The sequence below is a fragment of the Dicentrarchus labrax genome, unplaced genomic scaffold (genome assembly GCF_905237075.1).
Source record: "Dicentrarchus labrax unplaced genomic scaffold, dlabrax2021, whole genome shotgun sequence".
NCBI lineage: Eukaryota > Metazoa > Chordata > Actinopteri > Moronidae > Dicentrarchus > Dicentrarchus labrax.
Genome location: NW_026136707.1, coordinates 22978270 through 22993186, shown reverse-complemented (window position 1 = coordinate 22993186; position 14917 = coordinate 22978270). Strand labels below are relative to the sequence as shown.

At 42.9% G+C, this 14917-nt stretch overlaps 1 protein-coding gene across 6 annotated transcripts in view; it reads right to left on the bottom strand.

The window, feature by feature from the left end:
• Nucleotides 1-14917, bottom strand: part of oxr1a (oxidation resistance 1a) — a 155541-nt gene that overhangs the window by 41462 nt on the left and 99162 nt on the right. For all 6 annotated transcript variants that reach the window (XM_051405438.1, XM_051405437.1, XM_051405440.1 and 3 more), the window contains one exon: nt 5166-5248. In XM_051405438.1, the coding sequence (XP_051261398.1) occupies nt 5166-5248 (83 nt within the window). The remainder of the gene's footprint in view (nt 1-5165; nt 5249-14917) is intronic.

The window sequence follows — 14917 nt, the reverse complement described above, 5'->3', positions numbered from 1 at the left end:
CTGGGAGGGGGTCAAATACTTTTAATTTGGATACTGAGCCAATGTTAGCTAACATTACAGTTTCACAAACTGACAGGACAATCAGCTGCTCACCTCTGAATGTCCAAAGATTCAGATTTAAGTGATTAACATATTAAAGTGGTGTTCAGTATAACTGAACAATTCTGATTATAGTTTAATCTACTAGCATCCGCTCATAGTTACTACTTGACTGATATCTGGCTACCACGTATGGGGTTGGAAAATGACATGCACAGGCAGCTAATGCAAAAAAAATGTATTGAGCGACAGACTATTATTACTATATACTATTGGTATTTTAACACCAACAACATGCAGTTTTTTTTTTTATATCAACATGATACAGAGTAGTATTTCACTCACTAAAAGTGACGATAACAGCCAGGTTGTTTTTGAAGTTTGGCTTACTATCAGAATAAATGTTGATACAAATTATAAAATCTAAAAATGAGAGGCCTGCTAAAAGCATTGATCCTGCCCTTGGTTTTATGGGGACAATTGAGCATAGGGGGGGTTGTAGTGTAGGGACATTTTTTTCAAAGGGTTATTGTCACAATAGCATGCTCTGGCTCAAACCCTTGGGTTGGGCTGATTTTAATGAAGATGTCACATTGCAAACAATGTGTTAAAATAACACAAGTCATGTATCGCCCAAAAATGTAACAAACAGTTTCCAATGTTGAATACACAGGATGAATACAAAAAGGCAAAAAAGGTAGCACACATGTTGACATTGCCAAAATAAATTGGTGAAGTTGAGATGAGTCAGCTTTGTACTTGAAATCTGGGTGAGTGCCTTTGGGTGTTTATCCTGGGCATTCAACATTTGAACTTCGAAGGTTCATCCTCTCAATGATCCAACTGTAACTACTTTTTTTTTTTTTACTTTTCTAGCTTGCGCACTTGTTAACTTTAAACCAGAATCACAGGCTCCAGCATGTAGGTGGAGCCTGTGCAATAGAGATACTGACATCTGGGCCATGTATGAGGCTGCTCTTCTACTTATCTATCAGTTTCCATCTTCTCCACATGCATTCCCCTCTATCCCCTCCTCCATCCCTTTTAACATCACCATCCACACACCCCTCCAATCCCATCATTCCTCCATCATCCATTGACTTGTTCTCCTACTCACAGAGAGGGAGCTGTGAAAGAGCTGAAACAGTGGGATCTCCTCTCCTACCCAGCAGTGAATAATGCAATCAGAGTGACTGATTGTCGGGAGGGTGCAGAGTTAAGATTGCCGCCGATGTGTGTGTCTCTCTGTGTGCACACACGCACACACCTGGTGCTCGGCGTATGACTCATCTAATGTCCACAAGTCCTCTAATGCCCACCATGTTTCCTCTAAGCCCGGCAGAAATCCGTTCAACCTGCAGACCGGTGACACTGAGAGACCCTGGCTCTGAAATTAGTGGCCTTTATCTTCTTCATAAGTGGTGGTAGCACATCTGGATCATACCGCACTCATATACACAAAAGAAGCATTTATAAAACATGTAAAACTGAGGATAAACTCGTGGACAGACATCCTTTTAGCTGGGTACTGAACCACAATATATTTTTGGTACAGACTAAAGCGTGCCTGTAGCATCGGAACCTGTCAAGTACAGAAAGGTGGCACTGCATGCTTGCTCAGATTTGTAGTCTTGTTTACTTGTTTCTCAATCAGATATTTGCTGATTTAAATCAGAATCTTGCCATTTTCAGAAATTTTCATTGAGGAAGTTCCTATATGGCTCCTTGTCTTTCAATAACACTTTACATTAAAAAGAGTTTGTCTTCTTCAGCTAAATTAATAAAACAGTTTTATAGAAAAATGTGTTCCTCAAGGCTCAAGACTACTGTTTGAGTCTGCAGCCATTCTATGATAGCATGATAACATGCTCAAAATGACAACGCTAACATGCGGCTGTTTGCCATGCCATGTTCACTCTAATTTACTAATTAGCACTAAAGACAAAGTACAGCTGAGGGTGATGGGAATGTCATTAGTTATGCATGTATATTGTCAAAAAGCAAAGTATTGGACAAATAAAAGGTTTTGACCTGATGATGGTGATGATGACCAGGGGATCACCAGTTCGTCCTGAGGGGGACCGACCAAAAGACAGACAGACTGACCAACCGACATTGCCTTCCCTAGAGCCATTCCACTATAAGGCTAAATATTTCAAATGATACCCCAGCACTAAATGTTGTAAGTGAATACACATTTTAGGGCAACTGACTGAGTGCTATGACCGCTGTTTTACCACAACTCGCTACACAGTTTGTACTTGTATCTGACTGATCATGTTGTTGGCAATAATGACAACCTCATGAATGCTGACAACCTCCTCCTTTCTTTCCCCGGCCTACAAACTGGAATCCAGACAGTCCTTCCCCTAAAAACTGCTCTCTAGTGTCACTATACAAAATGTAATGAGAGCTTTGCTGTGCCAGTTCTGCTGAGAGAACTGCAATAGACTGAAACAGAGTGTGGGTTGGGAGGTTCAGGCCAAAAAATTCAACATGACTCAACATTAAAGAATAATTCCAGTTTAACACAATGTAGATGTTTTCTTACCTTATGATATGTGATCAGACAGGTTTTGCAGAAACCGCTCAGGTTATCCAATATATTAAAGTAAACATCCTGGTTCAACCTAGCAAATAACTGATAACTGTGAACACAGTTTTCCCATGAAGGATTATTATTTTGGTGTGCTTTTGGTTTCACCGCAGAGTAATTTGTCTAAACTGTAACTTTCCTACAACCGCCTCACTGCTCTTGTTTCTTGCCTAATCAGACTTCTTTTTAGCGCTGTATCCACGTCACCAGATCAGTTACACTTACCTCGGAGAGTGCAATGTTTTCATAACCGATGCTCAAAGCTACAAAACTAACGCCCAAGTTGTAATAAACTGTCATTTTCCTTTAAACCTATTCGTAGCTATTTTATGTGGATCCCCAGAGTTCAGACAAAATCCAAAATAGCATCCCAACTGGAGCACCTATGTCCAGGGTGTGATACAGCTGGCGTGTCTGGACATAAATATGTGTGGCCTACACTCTCTCACGTCTTTACTTTGTTTGACTTTGACTTTCTCACCCTGTCGATGGGTAGGGAAAGCCCCCCCCACACTGCGTGCCTCACCTCTGTGCTGCTCTTCGCTTCTCTCTATCTACGTCTGTCTCCTCATCTATCTCAGTTGTTCCCACACACTTGAAACACATTTTTTAATACGATGCAGGTCAGCCAATAGCTGGACGCGGCTGAATGGCCTGGCGTTATCAGTGTCTAGGCAGATGGGGTGCAGCTGTTCAGGTTATTTCTCCATACGAAAAAAGAAAAAGGGACAGAGAAAGAAGCCTGAGTGTGAGGTAGAGAGGTGAGGGAGAGGAAGGGAGATTGTATTGATAAGGCGGCATAAGAGGAAACCCTCCTTTTTCCTGTTGGTGCCGGTCGATAGATTATAAACTTATCTTCTGGCGAGCGAAATAAGGAAACATCGCCGTCCGTCCCCCCGATGCGGGAGATGAGTTTAAGATAAAGCTGCTTCTCAATCACTGGCAACCATGTGTCTGTCAATGCGTAGGGGAGGCTTGGCTATACCACCTTAAATACTCTCCACCCGGCCCTAAGCCTCGTCGCTACGTGCCGCTGCAGCATGTCAGGCTACAGGACATAATCATTGGCAGTGTTCAATCCATCCATCACGCTAGCCGCAATCCAATGGGGGGGTAATAGGGAGGAAAGCGAAAGCGAGAGTGATGGCAGACAAGAACGGGATTGGTATGCTGTGTAATTGAGATATGAATCTTTTTTTCCCCTCAAACTAAACACTACATTTCTCCCTAGTTTTCTTTCCCATCAGCATTTCTTTCCATTTGCTGTCTCTCTGTGGCCGTTCTCCTTACATCAGGGCCATGACACAGTGCTTTGGCTCTGACAAATATCCTGTTGTAGGGGTTTAGGTTGTTCAAGCCCCAGCAAGATAAACAAGGGCCTTGTCAATCAGCAAGTCTTGGATGACTGACAGGTTGGGGAGGTGGTGGATGTGGAGGTGGTGTCGGTGTTGCTGAGGTGTTGGAGATGGGGAAAGGGAGCCAATCAGAGTGAAACATACAGCGGCTCCAGGAGCAACAGCCGGAGAAACCCATGGCAGAACAGGTGCCAAAAAAGCGGGACCGAAAAGGAGAGGAGTTAGAGAGAAGAGACTGGAATGTCAGAGAGAGACACATAAACACTGCGCTCTCTCCCTTTCCTCTCTCCTTCCTCCCTTTCCTCTCTTCCTCTCCTTTCGGCAGACAGGCAGACAGCCGGAGCTGAGCCACGGCAATACCACTCCTCACTGTTGCCACGGAGAGAGAGGCAAGGAAAAGCAGTCTGACTGCAGCTGGATTTGAGGGTCATTTGAAGAACACAACCAGGCAAAGCGGAGACAGGCTCCATTTTCAGCTCACGCCAAGGAACCAGAGCCCTCTCCCTCTCTCTCCCACTCTCTTACCCCCCACCCTCCCCTTCTGCTACACAACAGCTAAATCAATAGAAATGACAACGCAGTTGGAAGGTCATTCGCGAGCACACTGAGCTCTGTGGTGGAATGCTCTCCGATACGTGGCACAGAGAACAAGTGGAAAAACAAATAAACATCCTGCCAGCGCTCCTCCTCATCTGTCCAGCTCTGATCCAGGAAATGTACAGAGCTGCTACAGTTCCTCTGCTTTCTATACATCAACATGCAAAATGGAGCTGAGCGTGGTGCTGCTGCACAGGCAGTCTTTAATAAAAGATATATTGTTTCCATAAGCTTTCTATCAGCTACCCTGCACGTCTGTGCACGCACACACATGCACCGTCCTCTTTATGTAAACAGTCTGAGAATGAGGTACACGTGTTACACTGGCAAAATCCACAAAATGCGTCTCCCCCTCACTAATGAGCTACCAAGCATGGTCAGACACGGTGCCTTCACAACACAAACACAACTGCTACAGCTAGAATATTATTATTACTAGTCTGAGCTACAGAACCCACCAGCAGCAGACACACACACACAGAAGCAGCAGCAGCAGCAGCAGCACGGGAGCAGAAAAGCGTCAAAAACACATAATGACATTAACACAGAAAGAGCAGAGTTGCTTGTGCGTTACTCACAGAATATTCAATGGTCCCTTTGGGTCTCTGAAACGACATGCGTCTCCCATCCTTCTTCTCTGGAGTCTTCTTCTGGCCGGTATCTGAAAGCAAGCGAGGCAAGGTACGCATTACATTCATGTTCCTCTCTCCCCAGCTTGTCACAAGCTGCCGTTTCCCAGCCCCGTGGGTAGACAGCTCATTCGTCAACAGTGAGCGAGCCAGCCAGCCAGCCAGCGATGTGAGCTGTGAGCGCTGGACCACTTTCTCTCGCTCTCTCCCTCTCTCTCTCTCCTTCTCGCTCTGCTTCTACCCTCCTGCCCTCGCTCTCCCTCTATCACACTGTCCTCTCTCTCTCTCCCTTCTTCCTCCTCGCCCACCGTGCAGCGCAATGACAGCCGATGAAACCGGTTCACCTTGCCTCCCTCCCCCCTGTTGCCTCTCACAGCAGACAGAGACCGGGCTGACCTCCATCGGGGCAGTGCCGCTCTGGATGCGAGCCCAAGAGGAGATGAGGAAGATGGATTTGGTTGGGAAGTGGGGGGTGCTAAAGCTGGAGATGGAGAAGAAGGGAAAGTGGGGGCTCTACCAGAGGGTGGATGGAGGAGAAGGGAGGGTTCGGTGCTACGTGTTGGTTGGGTAATGGGGGGGAATGTAGCATGGGGAAGTGGAAGCTGAAGAAGAGGGTGGAGGTGTAGAGCTGTAGTGACAACTCCAGCTGTTTTTTTTTTTTAAAAACGGAAGATCGAGTAATAAGAGGAGGACCCCAATGGCAGCTGGGTTTAGTTTGAGTGAAAGAAATATGATACGGTAGAGGAAGCTGGTTTTGGGTGGATGGTGACAGAAGATGATGGAAGATTGCATGTGAAGAAGCTGGGGGACTGGGCGAGGTTGGGAGAAGGCGAGAGGGTGGATGGAATGTTGAAGCAAGTAGATGAAAGAGAGAAGCAAAAGATGGGAGATGAAAGAAAGTGGAAGGGAACTCTTGGGAATGGAGAACATCTAGAAAAGGGGCTGACGCTTGTCTTTGACTTAGAGCTGAGAACAAGCAGCATGGGAAAATGGGCTTGAAGAATAATGTGCAAGGCTTTGTTGATTGGAGCCCGGTGTGAGGGCCTAGAAAGGAGGCGATTGGAGGAGGTGAGCGAGTTTTGTTGAAGGATTTATGTTGGACCTACGTTGACCCCGTGCCCTTCTTTTGTAGGTGTTGCACGTGACTAATGAGTCCCTTTATTCATGGATTTCTCATCAGGCATCTCAGATAGCTCCAAACATGAGTCATACACCAGTGTTGCTATTTTTGGGGCTCAGGACTGCCTGGCAGAAAGTGAGAGGGGAGGGGAAACGAGAGCTGCTTCAGGTGTAAATATCAGTGTTGTAAAGATGATATTTTGGATTCCGAAATGTAGGCTAAGGCTGGCAAATCTATGGATCTAATACTCGATCCCGTCTTAAGATTTTGTATATAAGACTATTATAAATAGTATTTTCTTGGTTTTCAAAGCTGCATTAAAGCAAACTGATGTTTAGGGAAATATTTGAGCAGTGATTCCCAACCTTTAAGGCCTGTGATTCCTTAATGCAAATGAATGGCTTCTTGCATATATGAGTCTTCATGGGTCCAATCGCTTCTGAGGAACACAAACCCAAACCAGGGCCTGCGTTGGCCCGGGTCCAAATTTGACACTAAATAGATTGTGTATGTCTTGTTTTACTATCACAGGTCTGTGTGTCGATACGTCCAATACCTGAGTGGATCTAAATGGAAATCCGTAGCCTATGTAAAAGAACTGACAGTTACTTCTTTGAATTTGATTTACAGATATTCAGCTAGTTGGAAAATTATTATTTTTTGTCTGAAAATCTCCCATGTGGCAACAGAATGTGTTATTGTTGGTGCAGGTAGTGAATTTAGGACTTTATTTCTATGAATTAGTCTTTGGAGCATATAAAATTATTATTTTTGGAATCAACGTCTCTGACGACTGTGGAATTTTTTTCAAACATTATCATTAAAATTCTCCTTTTTCGACCGCAGGTGCTTGTTAATTAATAGCTAATCATGTCTGCGTTTGTGTTCTTTGCAGTTTGGACCTGGTCTAATTATCATCAGGTCTGACAGTCCCTGTGTTCCCTTTGGATCAGGCTCTCTTTATCAAAAATGAATTTATGCATGTCAGGTTTGGGTAGGTTCTTCAAACATTTTGGACCCATAAATTCCTCTACTGCTCAGATTGTTCTCTGATTGATAATCTTCCCAGAAGAGGTGGAAAAATCCTGTATTTCATTTCACAAGAAAATCAAAAAGCAAAGAAACAAAGATTAGATAAACGTTTAAAATAATAAGTAGAACTCTGCATAGAGGTTGTTAGCTTTTTCTAATTTCCAATCCCAGTGATCATCACATGATCCCTTAGATTCACCTTAACGAGTACTGACCCCCAGGCTGGGAGCCACTGGATTAGAGCATAAATGCAACAATGAACGTCCGTGTTTTCCTAATACTAATGATCATTTTTGTATCATCTACAAATAGAACATCTCCTGATTATCTTCGTTCAATACTGGGGCATTCTCTCATAAAGATATTAGATTTGGTCAGCACTGCATAGCTAAGGTAGTTTATAAAATAACCTGTAGCACTATTGTATTATGAGTTGTGTAGAAAGAACACAATGGCTGCACAAACTGTGGGCGTGTGCCAAATCAATTATTCAGTATCCAAATAAAAACCTTGGAAGGATGATTACTTTCAGTGGTAGGACACAAACTGGAGCTGTGGATTGTGGATGATTGCGTTTTAGTTGCTATTTTGAGGCATCACATCATAACTGTGATTCCATGCCTCCCTGTTATGAAATATAATCCACCATGTCTCTGCTTAATTGCAGGTCATGCCAGTGCGGCAGACTGCATGTAACCTGACTCGGTAAGTAAACAGCGGAGGTGTTGATCTGTTTTGTTAGCGGCACGACTGCAAAGACAACAAAGATTTTTTGCTTTTGTCGTGCTTATACACAGCTGTAAACACCAAACTGGTGCAAATAATACAGAATGAGAGGAGAAGGAGAGAGTGACAGAGAGCGAAAGAGAATAACAGATATGCATTAGCAGCTGCAGGGGTGTTTGCACATGGTGAGCCAGTGATTGGTCTAAAATTAAACCTCACCATGGATGGTGGCACAAGAAATGGGCATTTTATTCACACTCCAGACACACAGTGGAGCTCAGCGCCGGGGCATCTTCAGTAACAAAGGCTCTGGTTTCATCCCACTCCACAGGCAACCAGGAGCATCTGTTGTCTCTAAATAAGCTCTGCTTCTATAGGGGGAAGCTACTTCTTAAGTCCACAAATCATAGCCTTTTTGTTTCATATGATCCATCCGCATCCAGTGATGTATTGGAATTTTGATTTCCAGTCAAGAAGGTTTTTGCTGTCAATATACAAACAGATCGTATTTCAGCTTTGATTAGTCCTGTTCTGATACTCTGTCTTTGCTTCTTTACCATAACAGTAACACGTTGCACGTCACGCATTGAGACAGCATGATATAACATGCTCAAAATGGCAGAATCCGGAGATGCAGAGGCTGCACGGGAAAGGCGTGAAGAAATGAGCCTGTGGTCAAAGCCAATCTAGATAAAGTAAACCCAGTTATCTTTGCTAAACAGCACAGTGGGAAAATTTCTAACAGAGGTGAGCTGAGGTCGCCAGTTATCTCATTTGTTGTTCAACAAGTAAAACAACAGTCACCACAGCATAAGCTATTTTACTGTTGTCGTTTCCCATAAAGAACATTTTACTTGGCTCATTAATGGGCTGAATTACAATTACACTGGGTCAACTGTGAGAGAAGCTGTGTGACTCGGTCAGACACTGAAAGGAGCTGCTGTGTGTCAGGAAAAACAAAGGCTGCCTCTCACCAATCTGGGATGTAAACAGTCACAAGAAGTCATGCCTATCTGAGCAACTTAACGGAAAAATGCGTGACAATGGCCAACCCCGCTGCCTCATGGCAACACAACCCCGGGGCAGACAGGAGCGCAGCAGGTATCAGTGTGAGCTTTCGTCCTTGTTGGACAAATGATCACAATTAAAAAATATGTGAGTGACTTCTCTAGTTGTGTATTAGGTTTGACTCTCACCTCTCTGCCGCTCCATGGTTTAATACGTCTATGTGGGGGTCTGTGACATGAAAACTGTGATAAACACCCTGCTGAGTGGCATATTTCTAAAATGAAGCTTCTTGAGGACAGAAGAAAATACTGAAATAAGTAAAATACTGTTTTCTCTTTTGTAAAGAGAAAGTTAAGTCTTTCAAAAAGGTGAACATCTATTGTGTTAGCATGCATGCATACATACGTTTTCTCTCTCTCTCTGTCCTAAAGAATGAAAAGAATTTCTTATTCCACAAGTATTTTGCAGGCATTCCCTGACGGTTTCTTGAAACGACTTCACTTTGAAAAGCTTGTGAAGAACAAAGCTTCAGTAACTCTTTCATATCTGCCATTAATGGATGTCGTCTGTGATAGAATACACAGAAAAAAGAAACAATGTATCGTGTCTCCATTAAAACACACAGAAAGATGTAAATCTTTGGGAATTTGTACTCTTCAAGTCCAACAGCTGCCAAGGAATGCAAGGATGTTTCTCGAGCTAAATATGCAAATGCTACTGTACTTGACTCTATAAATGCGCTGTGTTCTGTGCCCGTGCAATCTGTTGAGTATGAATCACGCCTGCTAAATATATAGTTCCCTTCTCTTTGTACACAGCTATGACAAACTGCAGCAGGCAGGGAATAGGAGAGTCAACACCTATCTGACTAACATTCCCTCATGGTCTGATAGAATACACAAGCAGCCAATTTCCCTCTGCTCCCTTGTTTTCCCTGCCTGCTGGCTATACAGCCCTCCCCAGATGCTATTTTTAGAAAACCCCCAAACAGTACAGGAGGCACGAGCTCTGCACCACAGCCACAATGAACAGGTGTTGTGCAGGAATAGTTAGAGAGCTGCAGACTTTCCTCAAAAGTTTGTGAGGGAAGGGAGGACAGAGTCGGTGGCACAGCAGTTTGTTGTACAAAGGGGGTCGGAGACAATAACAGAAATAGCAGTGAAATATAATGCAATGGGCCTGCAACACAGTGCACCTTTGCGTTTTGTGGAGCTTAGAATAGTTGGTGTTCGTTAAGACTGTGTCGGAGAGTTGCTGATTCAACTTTGTGGTCATTTTTGAGAATATTTGCTTCATATAGTTACCATTGATTACCATCTACAATGTTGCATTGGATCATTATAGGCACTGCTGCAAATCAATGACCAAAACTGCTAAATGGCAATTTTGGACTTAGATATTTTTTATCAATGTGATGTGTATGTTGATTGATCAGGTATTTCATTTGCTAAAACAGACATAAACCACTTCTCAGTTTATTGACTATATTGGGATATAAACGTACCCATTGAATGAGACGTGATGAGAGAATTGTATTCATTAAGGCTAGTTATATTAACAAGACTAAGTCTACAGCCATGCTAGCAGCACCGTGAGGCTATACGTACAGCATTGCTTTCAGAATGCTACTGTCAGCATGCTAACATGCCTTTAGCAGGCACTATGTTCGCCCTCTTAGTTTAGCATGTTAGCCAGCTAACATTGGCTAATTAGCACTGAACACAGTACAGCTGCAGCTTATGGGAATCCAATTCATTTTTCAGGTATTCTGTCATAAACCAAAGAATTGGACAAATGACATTTTGGACCTGATAATGGTGCTAGATGAAAAGTTAAGGGATCCACTGGGATCATGAATGTCTGTACCAAATATCGTCCATCCAATAGTTGTTGAGATATTTCTGTCTGCACCAAAGCAGCAAGCATACAAAAATGTATTCATTAGTTGCACTTTGCACACAGAATGTTGTGCAGCTGCTCGTATGTAAAACTACATACACTCTGGCTGTTACATCTCCTCTAACAGAACAAGACAGCATCATTGTGGGGATTCTGGATATTAACGCACATAAAGTAATTTTTGACTTTCACATCTATCGGCATTAAAGTAACTGAACAACATCAACAGCCCTCTGGCACAGTTTATGATAGCCTGTAATGGACACATTTTCAAAACAGAATAGGCTTACTGGCTAGTTAAATCAGAAATCCAATATGAATGTCAGGTAAAGAGATAATAAGGCTGTTTCACAACACAAAACAATATTGCTTTGCCATTAGTTTTTTTGCCCTGAGAGGAAAATGTGTTGTGACACAGGCTGCTAACTTTTTGCAACATCCTCCAATTTTGAGCGGGCATGTGGGGAGGAGGAAGCAAGGGTCAGGATTAGATCTGTGCACCTGGTTGGGTAATGGATGGGTCATTTTGTATTGATCAGATCATGCAGGCACACTTATATAACCGCCTGACATAGAAAAAAATCTGTTTAGTTCCTGTTGTTTTAAGAAATAAAAGAATAAAACAGTAAAAAGAACAACTGTGAACGCTCTTATATTGCGAGTTGTTGGGCTCAGAGCGATAGATGGAGAGTCCCTACTTCTGACTTGAAGTCAAGAGTCTGAGAAAAGAGACTGTGATCGGCCAGTGAAATGCTTCCTCAATAAAACAGGAGTAGAAAGTGCTGACTGTCACACAGTGACAAACTGTGGCTTTAAACTTAAGCTGGTGGTGGCGTTATCTTAACACCAAGTCGTTTTTTACAACTTTATTACAGCAAGGAGGAGTTTCTCTTTCTCATGTGCAAAAGGAAGTCATCTATTATGTATCGCAAGCTACTGTACGTAATTATGTACCATAAGCAAAGTATTAATGCAGTCTGAGCCAGAGAGCTGAGAGTTCACTGATGGTGTGTGTAGAGCATTGCTGGTGCCAGGGCCTGTGTGTGGAGGCTACAGAGATCATGCTGCTTGAGAGAGGAATCTCTCACTTCATGTTTGGCTGTAGACAAACACACAGCCAGACACACAGTCCTCATTTAATGACAGCGCAACATGGATGGATTATCTTGTTTCTACTGTCATTGGTTGCAAAAAAATAAAACAAGGGCATGATTGTTTTAAAAGGCTGACTGCTAAAGGAGTGGGGTCCACCAGAACAAGGCAGACACAAGTTGTGCCCGTCTTCAATGACCAGATCACATTCAATAAAGCTAGGCTGTTGTTCTAAAGAATTGTTAATACTTGTAATGTCTCCAACCTGCAGGAAAGTAATTACACTTTGGATCCTCTAATTACTTCTCTCACTGTAAGCTGCTGGAAGATAAAGGCAATGTATCACACCAACAACAGCAAATATCAACTTTCTTAGTCAACAGTCCCATTGTCTCAGAGGACTTATGAATACCACTGAATGGAGAAGTGCTAACAGCTCTGTATCAAGAAGCAAGCCATTATTGCTGTGTAACTCTACTATAGCGCTAGCATAAGCTGTAGTCTTTCCCCTGTAATGAATATACAGTGCATGGGTCTAGTGGAGCTGTCAACCTAAACACAGAGAACGCAGTGTGACAGGCAACATCCCTTTGCCAACACTCTCAGTACCACTCAGCTCTATATTACACTGCCAGCCTCCACGGACCAGCCTATACACTACTCAGCTTTTATGGGAAACTTTGCTGAACTGCAGTTTTGTGCGCGTGTGGGCACGTCCATGCTAGAACAGGAGGCACTGGATCTGCCCTGTCCTCTCATTAACACTCTCCCCATGCCGGCTAATCACACTCCTGTTGTGTCGCTGGTAATGTGGCTTAAATTCTTTACACTGCGAGATGATTCTCTCTCCACATTCTCAACATTCGAAAGCCAGACACTGGTCTGCACTGAGGTGCGTTAATGCTCTCTTAACCACTCACACACCCCTTTTAATTATTATTCTGACAGCGTGTACATGACTGTTTCCATAGTGACGAACCCGGTGCAGACTGAAAGGGAAAAGGTGTCATTAAAAAGTAAGAGTGGCAAAGCTGTCTGCATTATACAGTAGTGGTTACAGCTGGGAAAACTGCTTCAAATCATATTGTTCTGGATAAAAAGAAGAAGCACTTAGACTGCCTCACCGTAATCATAATGACACAGTAACCATAACCAGCTATGCTACTGAGGTTGTTAACAATTTATTAACAATAAATGTCAGCATACTAGTCATTTACTGTTGTTGCTGTGCACCTGTCTGTCCGTCCGTCTGTCTGTCTGTCTGTCTGTCGCTCTCTCTCTCTCTCTCTCTCTCTCACCCCAACTTGTCGAGGCAGACGACCACCCACCTAGAGCCGAAGGATCTGTCCTAGGTTCCTGCCTTTTAACAGGCAGTTTTTCTTTGCCCTTGTCGCCAAGTGCTTGCTCATGGTGGTACTGTTGGGTCTCTGTAAATAATGTTATAAAGAGTTCGGTCTAGACCTACTCTATTTGAAAAGTGTCCTGAGATAACTTCTGTTATGAATTGGCGCTATACAAATAAAATTGAATTGAAATTGAATTTACCTTACATATTTTTAAAACTATACAGTGTTTCAGCTGTTTTTAAACAGGGAATCTATAGACACTGTACAAGTCTCTGTTATGTACTGCTTGTTACTGTGCTCACAAGAATAGAGAAATAATAATTAGCTGATTAACTGATTAGTCAATGGACAGAAAGAAAGAATGTGAACTCTTATGTTATTTATCAAGCATTGTCCTGTTTCCAGCCTCACAGATGTGAAGATTTGCTGTTGTTCTTCGTTACATATCGTGTTAAAATGAATATCTTTATGCTTTGCACTTTAGGTCAGACATAACAAGTAGCCTTGGGTATCGAACCTCAACACTTTTTTGGTACAGACTAAAATGTGTCCATAGCAACAAATATAAATAAGCATTTTACAGACCAAACTATTGATCTTTTAATAGAATAAATTAGACAGATTAATGGATTATGACAACAACTGCCCAACACAAGTATATATCCACACAGACACTGACACCACTATAATGAAACAATAACCTGCACACCATGAACCAAGAAAAACTGTGTTTTCAACAGTTTGTTTCTCACTAACACGTTTCGATCCGCAGCTAAAGCAGCTGAAATCAGGAGGTCCTGCTTGAGCTCCAGACCTCCCATCCTCCTCCTCCTCTCTGCTGTCACATGCATTCAGACTCTTCGCTCACTAATCACACTGTGATTCCTCCAACCTTTGGCGTTAAGGTTATTGCACTTGGAGCAATATTTCTTTACAAGTCAAAGTTGGGGGTGCGAGTGTGGGAGTGTGTGTGTTTGTGTGTGTGTGTGTGTGTGTGTGTGTGTGTTGGGGGGGAAAGGGGGACATGATGAATGGTATGGCTGAAACCTAACTCTGAATTGGCTGGATGGATGGCGATGATACATATACATAATGTACCCTCGCTGTAGCTTCCACAACAACTCTGTGATTCATCTTTTACCATGGCATTAATGCATCGCCGTGACTCAACTGATGTGTGGTAAAAAAGGACCAGTGTCCATTCATTATTATTATTATTATTATTATTATTATTATTATTATTATTATATAATCACCCTTAATGAAATAATCTTTTAATGGCCTCAAAGAGAAAATTCTTGGTAGAAAATGGAGCAGGGTTGGCATGAGCACACTAGTGTCGTCCACCTTTGTGATACAAAAGCGCATCTTTAACGGTTTACGCCGCCCTTTGGAGCCCGGGCACTCTGCATCTCGGCAGCAACACTAACCTCTCAGGTTACAGCTTCAAATCAATAGTAGGAGAAGTGATGAGATCA